Source organism: Pezoporus occidentalis, unplaced genomic scaffold (assembly GCF_034315485.1).
Source record: "Pezoporus occidentalis ecotype Australia unplaced genomic scaffold, CSIRO_AGI_Poc_V1 ctg250, whole genome shotgun sequence".
Classification (NCBI taxonomy): Eukaryota; Metazoa; Chordata; class Aves; order Psittaciformes; family Psittacidae; genus Pezoporus; species Pezoporus occidentalis.
This window is the reverse complement of record NW_026914395.1, coordinates 711,893-730,205: the sequence shown is the minus strand read 5'-3', so window position 1 is coordinate 730,205 and position 18,313 is coordinate 711,893. Positions and strand designations below refer to the sequence as shown.

Below are 18,313 nucleotides of genomic sequence, written 5' to 3'. Positions count from 1 at the left end.
TAACATTGCAATGAGAAGCATGATCATGGCTGGACTTGGATAATGGAATGGTTTGCATTGGAACAGGCCTTAAAGCTCATTCAGTTCCAACCCTCTGCCCACACCTTCCACTAGAGCAGGTTGCTCTAAGCCCTGCACAGCCTGGCACTTGATGATCTTAAAGGTCTTTTCTAGCTTACATTATTGTATAAAACATCCAGAGCAAGAGTAAACTATACAGAACAGAATGTTCTAAAGTTCTCACTCTTAAGTGCCTTCTTATCGTGGCAAAACCCCAGAGAAGCCAAGTACTTGAGAAATGCATTAGCTTTTCAGACTCTTGCTAGGCAATCTTTTGACAGAATGAATAGAACATTCTGCTCAGTCTTGTGTTGATGGAAATGAATTTTGTCTGAAAAAAATAAGTCTTTTTCTGAGCCACAAGGTCCACAGTAACTATTGGGTTTTCAGCCCATCCAGGACAAGCAGCTGAGCATACTGTTGTTTTCCTGGGACTGACAGGCCTGACTTCTTAAATTCAAGCTAAAATCCTGTTGCTAATAGCCTGTGAACCCTGTCAGGAGGAGGAGAAGGAGATTTACCTGTATTTTGTTTCTCTGCTGTGTTATTCTTAAGATCTGGCTGGAAGACTCTGCAGCTAAGAACAAAAACAGCACCAGCTTTTAAAAATACAAACCCATCTGTTTCAAAGCAAATTAAACCAATCCAAAACAAACCAGCCCTAACTTAAAGCTTTTCCACATGGTATGTTCTGAAATGCGATATCAAAAAACAGAATTGTATTGAACTTAACTGCATTTTCTAGTGAGAAGATGCCATTACCATCAGTAAGATGTAAATCACTAAAAAACTTAATGGGATACAAAAATTCCTGATTATATTAATTTCACTGAACTGCTTTTTTTCCAGCTAGGAAGAGAAAATCATGAGGGCTCCTCTCTTAAGTCTCAAAATCAACTCAGTGTAACAACAGTCACCAGTCTGCTGCTTTCATACATTTGGGAATTCTCAGTGCAGGCAGTTCTAGGGGATGCCAGGATACAGCCTGCAGTTTATGCTTCAATAAAGGGTGCAGATCTGCAGCCTTCAGCTCAGACTTACTTTATGGTGTTGGCAAAGCTGACACGGCGGGAGTTCCTCCTACGTTTCTCTATGTTGATATCCTGACAATAAAGAACACAACAGTTTGATGCCCATAAAACTGGTCTGACTCCATAAGCTGCAATAAGCATAGCTTTGCACGAAACAACAAAATAAAACCACCCCCAAACCCCAGCAATCTAAGTCCCACACATACAACAGATAATACCAGCATCCTTAAACTACTTTAAGCAGCTTCATAGTTCTCCAGCTCCTCCTGACACCCATTGCATAAGAATTAACATCTAAAGATCTCTTTGTGAGAACTGCCTGGTTCCAAATGCAAGAAGCAGAACACCAGTCATAGGATTTTTATCTGGCATATCATCTGCCATACATGGGAAAACAGAAGCAGTTGTTTAGCAAGAGAATTGTGGGGGGTTTTCCTTTAGTTTTCCATTACAAGAACTGAAGAAAAAAACCCCAAACCAATAATGGTTTGTCTTTATGGGAGAAATGGAAAGATTCCTGAAAGAATGTCACCATTTTCCTATAGAAATGTTTAAATGGTGTCACTGACTACATGGCCATAGTAACGCATTGTTGCAAGGGATGTAAGGATGCAATATTACATGTGCTGGAAAGCTAATCCATCATCCCACTGCTGTGCAGTTGTCTGCGATAAGCTTCTCTAACTAAATAGCTCAGTCTCAGCACAGTGGAACACTTGTTTAAGAAGACACAAAGTACTAACATTGTTATAGCCACGTGAATAAAGCTTGTAAAACACTTTATTTCCTTTAAAATGATGCCAGCTCCACAAGCAGTTCTGAGTGCTGTCAATGACAGTCTCCTGTTGCTCCTTAGCAGAACTGTCCATCGCTGTTAACAGGCATTAAGGTTGAGATGAAGACTGTGAGCTGCTCTTTATACTCAGCCCAGGTTTGAAATTGATGTGTTGTGCATGAGTACTTCAGGCTAATACTGCACAGTCTAGACAAATTATGAGAGGCTTTTTCACTGAAAGTCTTATATGCTAAAAAATGACTTTTCAAGTTCTGTAACCAGCAGCAGATAACGCATATAAATGTGTGATGCAATTGGATCCTCAGTCCATAGAACATGCCCTGGTAGAACTGGCATTTAGAAAGAAATCCAAACCGAACAGGCCTACAATTACAATTCCTAAGAAACATGTATAAGCATGAAATGTATTCCCCTTGTATTTCTGGAAGAAAGTATTCACTTTTTAGCTTTTACTGGAAATAAGTTGGCACGCTGATTATTTTTCAGATCTAAAATCCCTCTTACTGACTATACCAGTTTGTAAGCGATGGATCCAAGTAAGGCTACAGCAGGAGCAAGCTACACCTGTTGATCTCTTTTTATCCCTCTTTTCTTGACTGAAGAAATATTCAGATGTAAAACAGAAATATAAGAAAAACTCCATGGTTTCCCTGCAATATTTAATATTTCAAACATTATCCTCCCAAGCAGTTATTACCAGGGGTTGTACACCTGCACTATTCTAGTGACACGGTTCAATCAGCAACAAGTGGAGAAGCAAAGCGAAGGTGTGAAGAGCATCAGCAAGAAAGGACATAACAGACCTACCTGTGTTAATTCATTCCCATTTCCCAGATCATCCAGAGGATTTCGTGGAGCCTTTAAAATCTAGAAGAAAATACAACAGTTGAGAAGATCAGCTCCAACTACAAGGACTGATGAATTGGCTGGAGAGTTTCTGAGAGCCACCAATGCCCTAGTCAACCGTATCAATCTAATAGGCTCTCTCTTTGGTTTTGCAATGCTCTACTTCAGCTGTGAGGAGAAATCCAGCTCCTCTTTGTAGCTTCCCTTTCTTTCCTTCCATCACTCACGTGGTTTTCTTTTGAGAAATGCCTTAAGTTACTCACAGAGGACAGCCGCTTCCCTCGGATGTTCTCTGTGTTGTCACTGCAAGGGAAGAAAGGGAAAAGGGTGTTAGAGCGTAATCCTGAACCACGATGTATCTCTTGAACAGTATTTAAGGTTAAGAAATTGATCACTCCATTCTTTTTACAAGTGGGCTTGTTAAATAAAGAAGCTTGTTTAGAATAGATCATTCATCCCAGGAGTAGTTCCCAAAAACAAGCTTTGGAAAACTCAGCAGATGAACGCCAGGGTCAGCCACTGCCCAGACAATCTGCTGCTATGAAGTTCCCTCTGTGCTTTCCTACACGTGATCAAATAAACCCCCTGTTCCTTTTCTTCACAATGGAAACCACATTTCATTTGAGAGATACTGAAATGCACACAGGGATTAAGAAAAGTTTTGCTTCTCAACAACAATATTTACACCACAATAAAATTCTTCCAAGGTTTCAACTTACATTTCCAAGTTAGGGTCTGCATAAGCCTTCTCCATTTCTAAAGGATGTGGTACTGCAATAGAAAAACATTAACAAACTTCAGTGAGAAAACTGCATAAACCCACAAGGAGATACGAGCCTTTGATGCTGTCATTTTTCTCTCCATCTTTCTCCAGTCACAGAAATGCACTGGAGTAGAATAAGCCTCAAGTCCATGTTTTATGTACCACGCTGTAAAAGAGCTGTGCTCACAGTTCAAGTTTTATTGTGAGGTGTCCTTCTGTTTAAAGTCAAGATTCCAGTAACTGTTGGAGATCAGACCTTACACAATACAATTTTTTAGTCAATCCTTCCCTCACACAAAAAACATTCTATGTGAATGACAATAACTCCCACTAGCACAGAAAACCACACAGCTTATTGCATGGTTTCTAAGGGGATCAAGTAAATTAACCCACACTGACAGGATACAGACTTTCTATTGCTTTCTGTTTCTGGTAAAACACAGCTAACTCAGGGCTTTGAACACCAGGTTAATATTCCTTGCAATTCAGTCTCTCATGGAGCTGACAAACACCACCAAAATATATTTGAGAAAATGAACATGAACCGGCTTCAGTTTGTGCTTGCAGCCCAGAAACCAACCGTGTCCTGGGCTGCATCAAGAGGAGCGTGACCAGCAGGTCCAGGGAGGTGATCCTGCCCCTCTGCTCTGTTCTCGTGAGACCTCACCTGGAGCATTGTGTGCAGTTCTGGTGTCCTCGACATAAAAAGGACATGGAACTGTTGGAACAAGTCCAGAGGATGCTCAGGGGCTGGAGCACCTCCTGTATGAAGACAGGCTGAGAAAGCTGGGGCTGTTCAGCCTGGAGAAGAGAAGGCTGCGCGGAGACCTCAGAGCAGCTTCCAGTGTCTGAAGGGGGCCTATAGGGATGCTGGGGAGGGACTCTTCATTAGGGACTGCAGTGACAGGACAAGGGGTAACGGGTTCAAACTGAAACAGGGGAAGTTTAGATTGGATCTAAGGAGGAAATTCTTTCCTGTGAGGGTGCTGAGGCACTGGAATGGGTTTCCCAAGGAGGTTGTGAATGCTCCATCCCTGGCAGTGTTCAAGGCCAGGTTGGACAGAGCCTTGGGTGCCATGGTTTAGTGTGAGGTGTCCCTGCCCATGGCAGGGGGTTGGAACTGGATGATCTTAAGCTCCTTTCCAACCCTAACTATTCTATGATTCTATATACCACAGAATCAACACTACAAGACCAACAGATGAAACTATCTGTGTCATTCCCTAGATATTAGTAATGATCTTTATCTACGTACATCCCTCCATCAAGAACTCCACCAAGCACACTTACAGGAGAGCTATAAGCAGTCTGACAGAGTTTATCATGTCACTTTATTCTCTCCTTGCTAACCGTTAGCAAGTAACATTGTAAGAGAAACCCTGGTCACCTTCTCCTCTGGAGCCAGGCCGAAAGAGTTGGGCTGGGGAAGCCTGAAGAGAAGGCTCCTGAAGGGGAGACCTTAGAGCAGCTCCAGGGCCTAAAGGGGCTGCAGGAAACCTGGAGAGGGGCTTTGGACAAGGGCCTGTAAGGACAGGCCAAGGGGAATGGCTTTAACCTGCCCGAGGGGAGACTGAGATGAGCCGTTAGGCAGAAGCTCTTCCCTGGGAGGGTGCTGAGGCGCTGGCACAGGGTGCCCAGAGAAGCTGTGGCTGCCCCATCCCTGGCAGTGCTCAAGGCCAGGTTGGACACAGGGGCTTGGAGCAAGCTGCTCCAGTGGAAGGGGTCCCTGCCCATGGCAGGGGTTGGAGCTGGAGGAGCTTTAAGGTCCCTTCAACCCAAACCACTCTGGGATTAAGTGATCTGTAAAACTGACAATGAAGTTTGACAAGTGGGAAGAGAGAGCTCTGCACAGACCCGCTCAGCTTCTGCATTTCACAGTCACGAGCTCCAGGTTTGCAGGACCCCAGGGACCACACGGTCATCCCTGCTCACAGTACCCCTGTGCCTGGGAGCTGTTCTCAGTCTCCCCTTCAGGAGCCTTCTCTTCTCTAGGCTGACCCAGCCCAGCTCTCTCAGCCTGGCTCCAGCCCTCGCAGCAGCTCCATGGCCTCCTCTGCACTCACTGCAATATCTTTACAACTTTACATATCTTTGACCTACAGCATACGGCCATATGGCAGCGAGCTGAGACGCTTTGTTACTCTGTTGATGAAAAAGCACCTCTTTTTATTCTTCTATTTGACAATTAACTCCACACTGTGAACACAGAGTCACTCCATGATTTTTTCAGCTCCTTCACCATTCAAGCCCTCCTCGGTCTTCCCCCTTTAAGAGTGAATAAGAATCTCTTTATTCCCTCTTTACGATCCCTTTTCGCTCTGGAGCCGTTCCCCTCACGCACCATTACCTCAGGACCGCCGAAACGCTCATTTCAACCTCGCCGTCACTGCCAGCGCTGTTTTCCCAAGGGGGAATCCCTGCGCGCTGATCGCCCCTGCATTCGCCCCTCGCTTTACGCCGCGATTCTCCTCACGGCTCCCGCTCCCTCAATGAGATCTCCTCAGGCCCCGACCCTCTCCTCACACACACCGGGACCCGCCCGCTCCTCCCGCCTTTTAGCCCGCGCGCGCTCTCGTCGCCGCTCGCCGTCACACAACGACCGCGGCCTCAGGCGCTGCCCGGGCCCGGCCTCAGGCGCCGCCAGGCCCCGGCCTCGCCCGCTCTCACCTGCCGCTGCTGCCGCGACCCTCACGGCCCCGAGCCGCTCCCGCCGCCCGGGCCGCCGCTCCGCCGTTCAAACCCAACCGCCGCGCCTGCGCCTCGCGCCAAATCGCGGTCCTGACGACACACAGCGGCGCCTGCCGTACAGCATGGCGGCGCCAAGCGCTCCGTACAACATGGCGGCCCCCAGCCGCCAGCACGCTTCCCGTCACTTCAGCGCTTCCTCTCAGGAGCGCGCCCCGCGATCGCAGCGATGGGGCCGGGGCGACAGCGGCCGGGCCGCGTGGCGCTGCTCAGTCCCTGTGCGGAGGCTTCGCTCCGCGTTGTGCGGGACAGGGGCCGCGCCACCGGCGCCATCTCGGCGAGGGAGCGGCGGGCGGGAGAAGATGCCAGAGGCGGTGGGCGTATTTCCTTATAGGTTGGGCTGAGAGAGCGGCTGTCGTGACGAGGTGGCCGAGTGGTTAAGGCGATGGACTGCTAATCCATTGTGCTCTGCACGCGTGGGTTCGAATCCCATCCTCGTCGGACGACAATTATTTTTTCCTCCATTATTTCGTTTTCCCCCTGTCCCTCACGGACCCGGCCGCTGCTCAGCGCCCGCAGCCCCCGGCGAGCTCCCAAGGGCCGCGTTCCGTGGGGCTGAGGGGAGGCAGGGGCTACAGGCAAGCCCACTCCTCAGGGGGAAGCGCCATGTGGGGCCAGGGCAGTGTCCCGAGGGATTTAGGGGTCATACCTTGGGTGTCTGGGTCCTGAGGTACTGGTGGAGCTGGCAGAGCTCGGCCGTGCCTGCGGGGTGGGCTCCTTCCCCCTCTCAGAAGTGCTCTCTTGGAGCCCAAGTGCGATGGGGAAGGGCTGAGGGAGCTGGGGGGTTCAGTGTGGAGAAGGCTCAGGGGGGACCTGATGGCTGCCTACAAGTGCCTGAGAGGAGGATGGAGCCAGGAGGGGCTGGGCTCTGCTCCTAAGGAACAAGGGGTGGAACAAGGGGAAACGGCCTCAAGCTGCACCAGGGCAGGTTTAGATGGAGCTGAGGAACAATTCCTGCCCCAGAGGGTGCTCAGGCATTGGAACAGGCTGCCCAGGGCAGGGCTGCAGGCACCGGCCCTGCAAGTGTTCACAAACCCTATAGATGAGGCCTCAGTGCCATGGGTTAGGGGTGGATCTCATCTCAGCCTCCCCTCGGGCAGGTTAAAGCCATTCCCCTTAGCCAAAGCCCCTCTCCAGGTTTCTTGTAGCCCCTGTAGGTATTAGGTTTTTATTACTGAGGTAATAAAACTTATGTTAATAAAGCTTACATTATATAATTATGTTAATTACTCAAAAATCCCTGTGGACAATTAGTCTAAATCCCATGCAAAGAATGGCCAGATCATGACCCTACAGCCTCACAAACAGCACCCGTAACAGAGCAGTTAGAACAGCTGGAAGAATGTTATTACATGGAAGATGGGCATCTTGGTGATGTTTTAGGGCACCATTCCAAGTCTTTCCTACCCAACCAGCGGGGAAGGCTCCGTACAATCCCCAGCAAGGTTTGCCAGGAGGGTCCACGTGTATGGGTGCGTGCTTTGGCTCCTGGTGAGAGCCACACTCTACTGGGCCTTTGCTGGAGCATCAAAGGACCAAAATAAAACTGTACTAGCGGAAGGCCTTGAGACCTATGTTTTGTGAACAGATAACCCCATGCTTTATACAGATAACTTTATGCCCACCCCACAGCCAGGGCATGGAATTTACCCCAGACCCTACCTTGGATGGCAAATTCCCACACCTCACCTCTAATGGTCACACTTTCCCTATCAGCACCTGCTCGCTTCTCGTGCACGTTTGCAGGGTGGACACCAGCTCTGAACTGATGGAAGATGAGGTGGGTGCAGTGGGTGGGAGGCTCCTCGTGGCAATCAACCTTCAAGTGGCATTGGCCAAGGTATCTTGCAGACTGAAGCCCCAGGGTTTCTTTACCGTCGAGGTGTGGTGCTTAAAAGCTGCTCCTGCAGTCATTATGCACAGCCAGAGAAGGGAACACAGCTCCAGGCCTTCAGCCATCCAGCCCCATCTGCTGGCACAAGTCAGGAAAAGCCCTTGCAGGTGCTTGTTTCTTGGGGGGGAACCCTCAAAACCCCCAGATAACAGAACCTGGGACACCCCAAAGCCTCATTTAAAACTGCTGCCCCTACAGTTACTACCTTTCCCCTTTGTCTACAGCTGTAACAGCAGCAGACACCCTTATCTATGTACTGAAGGTGCCCAAGTTTCATTTACAGCTACCTGAAATACATATTTCAGTGCATGAAAAAGCTGGATGAGTTTTTGGCGTCATCTCTCAAACACAGGGGGCTTTTTATCCTTTTCCTTAATGAGCTCCTGCAGCTCTGCACTAGACCTTCACACATGATGGCAGGAGTAAAATAGTAGCTGTGGTTAACTTACAATGACAAGAGAGCCGCGGTGGGATGCGGAAGAGCAAAGCTCAAGCCTGAGTGAACCTGGATGGGAATACTCAACACAACAGCTGGATGGTCCAGGAGACAAAGAAATCACTTGGTGTCCTTGAGCTATTGGAAGCTCAAAGGTTTATTCTGGTTTGGTACACAAATCCTCATCCTGGGGCCTTCAAAGGCCATCCAAGACTGGGCCACGTTCCAGTTGATACCCGCAATACAGCTGAACAGCATCAGTTCCTCTGGATTCCTTTCTTCACCTTTCAAGAGGTTCCTTTTGACATTTTGGAAGCACAGAACAAGATGCTTGTGCCCCAGGTAGGGGTGGAGAGGTGGATACAGAGAAACGGGGCTAGAAACCAGCCTGCAAACAGTCCTGAAATGACACAGTAAAGGTCCTGATTGTCTGCAGCACCCACTGGAGCTGATGTCACCCCAGTGACACATGGAAAAGAGGGGAAAAAGATTACAAAGCACCTGAGACAGCAGAATTATCATCATATCCCCCCCACCCCAGAAGCCAAGAAGCAACCATATAAACACTGAGGAAAGCAAGAACTACAGTGATATTTATCATCTTGGACATACATTAATATAAAATGTATATTAAAAAGTCTTCTGCTTCATAAACCAGCTTTTTTCTTGAAAGCTGTCACATTGAAGTGACGTTAAAAATTCCCCCCTTCCTGCCTGTAGTACCTTATCATAAAACACAATCAGGATAAACAGAAGTCGGCAGCATGAACCCTGCTTTGGATGCTGCTGAAGTATGTTTGCAGTGAGGGACAGAGGTGGACAGGATCTCAAGAGAAGCCACATGTTTGAGAAAGCAGGAGACAGGTCACAGGGGAGGTAGCAGAAAGGCAAAAATCATCTTAACCAGTCTCCTTATAAGGACAAATCTGGGGATTAGCACCTCCAAAACCCGGCCAAATATAAAGAGCTCCATCTCTAGAGTTAACTTTGAGTAATTATCTAAAGGAGTACAGAAAGAGCAATTCCAAAGCCAAGTCCACCTTGGTAACGAACAGCACCAGATGGATCAGCTTTCAGCTCCGGATGTTCCCAGTGATAAGGTTCGAGTTTCACAATCAGTCTGACAATAAAATACAGTACGAGTAGTGTTGTGTATGACATCCAGCACAGCAAACAGCAGCCCAGCAGCTCGTGGTGTCAGCTACAAGAACACAGGAGGCTGGGAGAACAATCCCTGCTGATGTTCAGTGCATGCACTAATATCCGTGTGGATGATCAGCAGCAGCCTCAGGTTATGTGGAAGTGAAAGGCAAAGCTGCCTGTGCCAAGCAGTGTGTGCTACCCTGAAGTGCCGGTTCACCAACAGGCACCAGAAACCCAGAAGTGTGTTGTACCCCATCTTCTGCTCATCCTCTCCAGCTTGAGGACAGCTCTCCAGCCCCAGTAGCCCTTCCCACCCTGCCTCAAGCCACAGGCAGCTTGTTCACCTCAACCAACACTGAGAAAGTAGATCTGAGGTCTTTACAAGATGTTTTCCATGCCAGAAACATCAACAGAGATCCCACATCCTCACTCATTCCTCCCAGTCTTCTGCTGCCCACTCAGGCATCCTGGAGCAGTACTCAAACCCCATGCCCTTGTAGCGCAGGGCATGTAGATACATCACCAGCTCCTTGGGAGATGGGTCCCGCCTTATCATCTTACACTCCACACACAAAGGGTCCTTCTCTCCTGAACCCTCTTCTCCCACTTCCCCATCCTGATTGTCACATGAACTCAGTTCTTTGCTTTCAAGTGTTTCCAGGTTGGCATCAGAGCTCAGTGGACAACTTGCTGTGTCGTTTCTCCCAGGATCCTGAGTGTCCCTCCCAGGATCCTGAGCATCCTCAGCAGGGCAGGAATTCCCACTGCTGGGATCAGCCTGCACACGCTTTGTGCAGTCACTTGAACCACCACAGTCTTTACTTTCAGCACCAGAGTTCAAGTCCTCCTCCATGATACCCAAGATATCCAGGCTCTGTTTGGAACGATGCTCCTCTACCAGTGCCTTGAGGAGCTCTTCATCTGTTTTATCTATCTTACCGCCCTTGCCCCTGTCAGGGCCCCAGGCGTCCATGTTGTAGATGGGGTCGTTGACTATAGGGTGCCCCAAGAACTGCAGATGGACCCGGATCTGGTGCGTGCGGCCGGTGTGGGGCAGACACTTGACCACGCTGCTCTTCCCGTTGTAGCTGAGCCTCTGGAAGATGGTTTTGCAGAATTTCCCTTTGGGGTCCACACGACACACTCCCACTTTGTAAGACACCACCAGGATGGGCTCCTCACAGACCACTTCGTGCTCTGGGAACTCCCCCACCACACGGCAGACGTACTCCTTCTCCAGCTGCAGGGACACAGAGGAACTCACAGAACAGGGACCACCTCTATCCCAATGACCCCCCGAGTCCCCCCCAGCTGCTCCTCCCTTTCTCTTCAGTGAAATACACTTGCAGGTAGCGCATTGCCAACATTTTATTACAATTCAACAGGAAAGGGGGAAAAAAATAAATCAGTTATTTAAAGCCAAATTTCCCTCGCACTTTCCCCAGCTAGGTGGGAAATGAACAACACAAGGGCCTGGTGTACTGACCCCCCTGTGTGCTGGGCTGCATCCCCAGAGCATGAGCAGCAGGTCGAGGGAGGGCATTCTACCCTTCTGCTATGTGAAGGGGAGACGTGAGAGCAGCACCAGTGCCTAAAGGGGCTGCAGGAAAGCTGGAGAGGGGCTTGGGACAAGGGCCTGGAGGGACAGGCCAAGGGGAATGGCTTGAACCTGCCTGAGGGGAGACTGAGCTGAGCTCTTAGGCAGAAGCTCTTCCCTGGGAGGGTGCAGAGGCGCTGGCACAGGGTGCCCAGAGAAGCTGTGGCTGCCCCATCCCTGGCAGTGCTCAAGGCCACGTTGGACACAGGGGCTTGGAGCAAGCTGCTCCAGTGGAAGGGGTCCGGGCCCATGGCAGGGCTTGGAGCTGGCAGAGCTTTAAGGCCCCTTCCAACACAAACCATTCCATGATACTGTTTTTCCTCATATTAAACTCAAGGGCATCTCTCTGTGGCCTTCAGTTTCAACCTGGATGCAAATCCTGGGATCCAGTACAGTTACAGTTCTATTTGGGCCAGGAGCCACTGGAAAAGTAATGAAAAGCTTCCAAAACGTTTAAAATTGAATAACTGTTGGATGACTGCCACATTCCCACTTATAAATCAAACTGCTCTGCACCAGCCCACTCAGTCTGGGGATCTGTTTGAGTACTGACCCTGCACATTCCCTCAGGAAGGAAATCCCTTTCAACCTAATGCTACTCAAATCAATTTGGTTTTTACTCCATCTTTTTCTCATGCTTAACACAATAAGAACAGCAGTGTGACTACAAGCTCGTCTGGGAACTTGTGCTTGTTTCAACCAAATGAGCTGCCTTTGGACCTAACCTCTTTCAAGAAAATACTGTGTGGAGATCCCCAAATCTTCCACAGCCTTTTGTCCTCACCTGCCTCTCCCGAACCTGCTCATCAATCCTCTTGGACACCTCCACAGTCTTGGCAAACATGAGCACTCCCGAGGTCATGCGGTCCAGGCGGTGGATGGTGTGCAACTCCTGCAGCCCGTGCTCCTTGCCCAGGATGAAGATGACGGTGTTGTGACGGAACCTGCCGCAGGGGTGTACAGGCAGGGAGGAGGGTTTGTCCACGACCACCACCTCCTGGTCCTCGGCCAGGATCTGGATGGGCTGGGCAGTGACCGGTGGCTCATGGCGATGGACAGTGTTCCTGAGGAAGTCGTTATTCTGTAGAACAGAGGGGCAATTAGTGTGAATGCAGCTGGTACAGCCATTCCACTGGCCACATGCAATAGGGGCTCACTGCGGTGCGGGGAACAAAAGCCCCTTTGCCCTGGAACACAGAACTTGGCACCGCAATTGTGCTTATCGCTACTGGAGTTCAATAACCCACCCTAAGCATTAGATCCATGCCTGTGGGTCTGAGCAGGGAGCCGTGGGGCACTACTGGACCGCTTGCTCATGACCCCACTGGGGTAGGGATTCCTTGGGAGACCCCATTCCCCCAGAACACCTTAGCACTCAGCACCACCGTGGGGTTATTCCACAGCTCTGCTTGGGGCGATGCTCATTGCCAGGCAGACCACGCTCACCCCCGGGATGCCTCCGGGGGTGCCCCAGCCCCACGGCGGGGGGGGGGGGGGGTTACCTCCAACACCAAACGGGGGTGCCCACCTTGAGCACAACGTCCAGGTCCCGCACGGGCTCCTCGTTGAGGCGCAGGCGGCCGGCGCGGGCGGCGGCGCGGTAGTAGGCGAGGGGCTGAGCGCGGAACTCGGTGCTGAAGACGTGCAGGAGGCTGCGGCCCACCCAGCGGCCCTTGCAGTAGGTGCGGAAGTCGAAGTAGTAGGGCCGCACCTTGCGCAGTCCCCCCTCGAAGTAGTAAGAGGTCTCGGCGAAGTGCGCCGCGCCGAAGCTCACCCCCGTGCTCAGCTTCCGCGGCGGCGGCACGTACCGCTCCCCCGCCGCCAGCCGCCGCTTCTTAGGGGCCGGCGCCGCTTCCTCCTTGCCCGCGGGGCCCGGCTGCGGCTGCTGCTCCTGGCCGGGGCCCGGCTCCGCCATGCCGGGCCCGTGCGGAGGCAACGGCGCCACCGGCCCCAACCGCGCTGCCCACACCGCGACGGCGCGGCGCATGACGAGCGGCGCACGCCGTGACGCAACGGGCAGCGCAGCCAATCGCCGCCAGGCCACGCCCCGCCGCTTCATCCCTCCCCGCCTTTGCCGTTACCTCAGGCAGGGCCCGGGCGGGACCGCGCTCGTCCCCCGGGACAGCCCCGCTTGGAGCCCCCGGCGAGCGGCCCCCAGGACCCATCGCAGCCCCGCCGCCGGCCCGCGGGAGGAGAGAGGGAAAACCCGGGGTTTGGCGTAACCCCAAACCGCCAGTGCTGTGACCAGAGCTGAAACCGCTTTAGGCAAGACAGGGTGAGAACACACTCTCGTAATTAACCTTTGACAAATCGTGATTAAACGTTGACAACTCATTAAACTCGGACACGTCAGGGTATGTCGCTGCTCTGAAGCAGTAATAATGCCTTGTTTTCTTCAAGCGTTAGGCAGAGTAGTCAATATTAAACGGTGGGTTTAGTGCAGGTTTAAGTATTCCCTTCTGCATTCGGAATTCCCTGGGAGCAGATGTTATTTACAGCTTATCGGGGAGGAGAGCCGAGTTATCCGACACACTGCTGGCAGCAGACAAACCCCGAGGGCCTCCCCTGGAGAACCCCTTCCCTCCGCCCCTCAGACCCTGCCTCCACAGGCACCTCCACTGAGCCCGCTCCGTTCGAAAGCAAAACCACCTCGAGCAGCCACAGGCCCGGGTGCCGCTCGTGAGCTCTGAGGTCACGTCAGAGATATCCATCCGGCTGTCAGAATTCATCCCTGAGGCAAAGAAAAACCAGCGGTTACTCATGGTGGCCTTGGGTTCAGGGACATCAACACGGACGTGGAGTTTAGGAAAGGCTCCAGAAAGCAGAAGTAAGAGAAGCTCGAGTCCACAGTCTGCAAGCCCCATCTAACAGAAAATACACCCCACTCTCCTGCTGTGCCAAGCCTCTTCCTTTCCTTTTCTACAAGCAGCACCTGCTAGGGATCCAGGACTGTCAGTAAAGCCAGCAGCCAAGGAGAGCAAGCTCACAGGAGGGAAGAAACGGTCCTCAAAGGAGAGCAAATCTTTACCGAGGCCACTGCTTTTCCTTATCTGTGAGAGGGACGTAGATCACCCCCATCAACTGTGTTTCAATGATCTGCCCATCGCTGGTCTTGTCGTACTGCATCAGAACTTGGTTTGCCCCCTCAGGACCAATGGGCAATATTAACCGCCCGCCTGGCTTCAGCTCATTCAGCAACTGCAAGCAGAGAAATCACAATCAGCAGAGCCAAAGCCAGGCGCCCACAACAGGAACCAGCCACGCTGTGGAGGTGGGCACCCTGAAAGGTTCAATGTTGCCAGCTCCATAGAAAGTGCACAGAAAAACATCCAGTAGTTCCCCAATTACTCTGTTTTCCACAGCTGCTGACAGCAAGAGACACGAGCATCACTCCTACCTCCTTTGGTACAGTGGCAGCTGCTGCTCCAACATGAATGGCATCATAAGGAGCTTCTTCAGGGTATCCCTGCCTGCCATCGCCAACTGCAGGAGGGAAAAGCAAGCAGGAAAGATGTTTGCAGAAGTAATCCTTCCTCCGTCCTTTCAGTTGAAATCTAATGATGGAAACTTCATAAAGAGGTTGTGGTGGCAATTTGAATTCCCAAATCAGAGCACTGACCTGTCTGCTTAAAATACAGTGTTGGTTTAAACAGGGAAGAGATTTCTAGAAGTGAGCCATGCTCAAATAAGGGACAGTCAAATCCAGGAGGGTCTTTTAGTAACCCAGGGGCTTTGTGCAAGCTTGAGATTCTAGATACAGGAGGAGCTGACTTAAGTTATCCCCCAAAAACCCCCCACAGAACATGGAGACCCATTCAGATAGTGGCTCTACCATGTCTGGGTTTTAGTCTCTCTTCTGAAGAGCATCTCTTACTAAATTAAGACAGTCACCACACACTTAGAATGAAGGGGTAAGACTGCCTGTAACATTGACTACTACTCATTTACACCACAGTGTTCAGGTCCACAGGGGACGGTGCTTACTTAGCCAGCACTTTCTGTCAACACTGTGCTGAGCACAACACAAACTGGACAAACTCTGCAGGCAGGGGGAGTGCAAGCAGGGAGAGAAGCAGGGAGCTCACCCACAAGCTTTACACGGCCAGAACTGAGCAAAGTCGGATCATCCTCCTGGACATTCCTGATGGATTCATGTACCAGCTCTTGAATGTGCTCAATGCCCACAGCTTTGCCTGTTGGGCCTATCTGCGAAGAGGAAGAGCAGACAAAAACCTAATGCCTCCTGTATGGCAGAGATGTATTTTACAGGGCAAGTTATAGGGGGATTGGAGAAATCCCAGGAAGAAGCTCAAGAGCAGTTTCTGAACAGGAGATTCAAATGCTCTGCTCCTTGGTTTTAAGGCTGAGTAGTCCCAGTTATAGTAGCTATTTGAGGGATACACAGACTCTGCCTATGGTGATTCCTAGCAGTCCTTCACTTCCAAGTGAAGTGACTCCTAAGTTATTATTCCGTAGGAGTAGCAGCTTCCATGGCAGGGCCAGTTCTTGATTAACCAACCTTCTGAGAACAAGTACCCCTCCAGCTTTCTGACACTTCACAGAAAGTCACTTGAGGAGCTCAGCAGACAAAGAAGCAGAGTTTGACTACCTCAGAAGTGAACTAAACACTACCTGCAGTGAATTTACTCAGTAGATTAACACCCCCTCTCCATCTAAACTGGGTTAACATACGAAACATGTCACAACAGATACCCTATCCATTAAGATTACAAAGACGACAGTCTTCGGTTTTGCTACGTGCTGGTCTGGGAACTCTAGTAACAGGATAATGGGAATGGCTTTAAATTGAAAGAGGGGAAGTTCAGGTTAGATGTAAGGAGAAAGTTCTTCCCTGTGAGGGTGCTGAGGCGCTGGCACAGGGTGCCCAGAGAAGCTGTGGCTGCCCCATCCCTGGCAGTGTTCAAGGCCAGGTTGGACACAGGGGCTTGGAGCAAGCTGCTCCAGTGGAAGGGGTCCCTGCCCGTGGCAGGGGTTGGAACTGGGTGAGCTTTAAGGTCCCTTCAATCCAGTCTGGGATTCTAAGTCTACCCCTTCCTCCCACCTCCTCCTCTCCCCACAGAAAGCATGTGCCAGCTACGCCAAGCTGCCATCCCAAACACCGAGCCAGGGAACTTACCATCCTGGCAAAGCAGGCTGTGAGGTATCCACTTCCAGACCCAACATCCAGAGCTTTTGCGCCTTCCACAAGCTGATCCTTCAGGAGCTCCAGTGCATGGGCATGCTGCATGGATGACAAGTGTGAGAAGGTGGGAGACACCTCACTTGGGTTTCCTCCCCTAAAGCTTTCCCTTGTTCTTCAGTTCAAACACCCGGCATTGTGTCTGACAGACTGAACGTCAAGTGTTTCATTGGCAAGATCCATTTGCAAATCAGCATTTAGGAAGAGGCTTAGGAATAAGATGTGGAAGGAAAGCAAGAGGGAAAAAGCAGCAGGAAAAGAGGCCTTGTGCAAAAAATGAGCAACATCAGTGGTTAGGCTCAGTTGCACTGAATTCCTGTCAGATGTATAGGTAAAGCAATTTAAAGAGCGTGGGGCAAACTCAAGAAAGAAAAAGCTTCACATGTACAGTGCTTAAAGAAACAGTCATGATAACCACCTCCACGGGATCTGCTTCTACTTGAGTGTTAAAAAAAAAATAAAAGGAGAAATGGCAAACAAGCAATTTCCCCCATTTTGGTTAAAAGTGAAAAGTTCCATCTTACCATGTGAGGTGCACTGATTGTAGCCTTGTATCCTGAAAGGAAACCAGTGACAAAAGTATGTGATAAAGAAATTATGATTAAATTAAATCAAATCACCTTCATTCTCCCCCACTTTCCCTTGAAAATAGAAAACTACTCATCTCTTTTTGCTGCGAGAAAGCACTTCATGGACTTAAAACTTCCTCTGGAATAACTAAGGGGCACATGCTCCCACGTGCTCCAGGTCACCTCCATGCAGGACTTGGGGTGACCAGGAACAGCCAGGGCGACACACTGTAACTTCGCCCCAAGTTACTCACCGATAGATTGAGGAGAATCCATGTATGGGTAATACTTTATGTAGTGACCTCTGTCAGTAGCCAGCAGCACATCAAAGACTCGCTGGGATTTAATTATCCCTTTTTCTGGGAGAAGAAGGAAAACAGGATGGTGACTTACACCCCCAGCACTCCTGGGCTCTGGGACTGCGCAGTGTAACCAGACACACACAGACTCACACCTGCACTGCTGAAAGCGGAGACCCTGGTTCAGGTTTCCAGGAGCAAACTACAGCTAAGAGCGATGACTGAGGAAACTGTCACCAGCCCTGCACACCTCATCCCGAGGGGACTCTCGGGGGGAAAGGCCACTTTAGGCAGCAGGGAAATGCGAGGGTCACAGAAAGCTCTTCCAACACCCCAAGTCCTTCTCAGGCTGCTCCATCCCATCTCCCCCCAGCCTGTGTTTGTGCCGGGATTGCCCTGACCCACGGGCAGGACCTTGAGCTTGAACTTCAGGAGGTTTTCACAGCCCCACCTCTGCAGCCTGTCCAGGTTCCCCTGGGTGGCAAACTCCTGGCACAACACCTGGTTTCCCATTACAAACAGACTGGGGCAAGCACTGATTAACTGCAGCCCCCCCAGGCTGTGCAGCGCACCCTGCGGAGCACCGCGCATCCTCACACCGGAGCCCTGGCTGAGCCCACCGGCCGCGCTGCCGCGGACCCCGCTCCTTACTCACTGTAGAGGTTGTTGACGAGCTCGGGGTGCGTCTTCCCGCTGGACGTCCAGGCCATCGTCCTGGCGAAGAGCAGCCCCATGAGAGCGAGCGCGGCGCGGGGCGGCCGGCAGCGCATCCCACGGAGACCGAGAGGCCTGAGGAGACAGGGAGCTGCAACCCACCGGAACCGCCCCTCACCGCAGCGCGGCGGGAGCTCCCCGCACCGACCGAGACGCACCACAGCCGGCCCGTTACCGCCGGTCAGCCCCAGAACCGGCCCCGCCGCCTCCACCAAGGGCT

The 18,313-nt window shown here is 51.1% G+C and overlaps 3 protein-coding genes and 1 non-coding gene across 4 annotated transcripts in view; 1 reads left to right on the top strand and 3 right to left on the bottom strand.

The window, feature by feature from the left end:
* KNL1 (kinetochore scaffold 1) overlaps positions 1-9,000 on the bottom strand; it is a 28,227-nt gene extending 19,227 nt beyond the window's left edge. Inside the window, exons 1-6 of the mRNA XM_062623342.1 lie at positions 8,585-9,000; positions 3,453-3,504; positions 2,997-3,036; positions 2,695-2,754; positions 1,102-1,163; positions 582-637 (exon numbers count right to left, since the gene is read on the bottom strand). Of these exons, the coding sequence (XP_062479326.1) occupies positions 582-637; positions 1,102-1,163; positions 2,695-2,754; positions 2,997-3,036; positions 3,453-3,487 (253 nt within the window). The 5' untranslated portion in view covers positions 3,488-3,504; positions 8,585-9,000. The remainder of the gene's footprint in view (positions 1-581; positions 638-1,101; positions 1,164-2,694; positions 2,755-2,996; positions 3,037-3,452; positions 3,505-8,584) is intronic.
* On the top strand, positions 6,601-6,682 carry TRNAS-GCU (transfer RNA serine (anticodon GCU)). The gene has a single exon. It is a non-coding gene; the product is annotated as a tRNA-Ser (tRNA).
* Positions 9,001-9,703: 703 nt separating the features above from the next.
* Positions 9,704-13,313, bottom strand: RPUSD2 (RNA pseudouridine synthase domain containing 2). The gene is made up of 3 exons (XM_062623328.1): positions 12,840-13,313; positions 12,096-12,392; positions 9,704-10,954 (listed from the first exon to the last, which is right to left on the bottom strand). The coding sequence occupies exons 1-3, from the start codon at positions 13,296-13,298 to the stop codon at positions 10,145-10,147; spliced, it is 1,566 nt and encodes a 521-aa protein (XP_062479312.1). The 5' UTR covers positions 13,299-13,313; the 3' UTR covers positions 9,704-10,144.
* A 591-nt stretch (positions 13,314-13,904) lies between these two features.
* On the bottom strand, positions 13,905-18,191 carry LOC134166020 (protein-L-isoaspartate(D-aspartate) O-methyltransferase-like). The gene is made up of 8 exons (XM_062623298.1): positions 18,035-18,191; positions 17,335-17,439; positions 17,036-17,067; positions 16,449-16,553; positions 15,397-15,517; positions 14,709-14,794; positions 14,340-14,509; positions 13,905-14,042 (listed from the first exon to the last, which is right to left on the bottom strand). Exons 1-8 carry the CDS (start codon positions 18,147-18,149, stop codon positions 14,030-14,032), a joined length of 747 nt encoding a protein of 248 aa, XP_062479282.1. The 5' UTR covers positions 18,150-18,191; the 3' UTR covers positions 13,905-14,029.
* Positions 18,192-18,313: the final 122 nt, after the last annotated feature.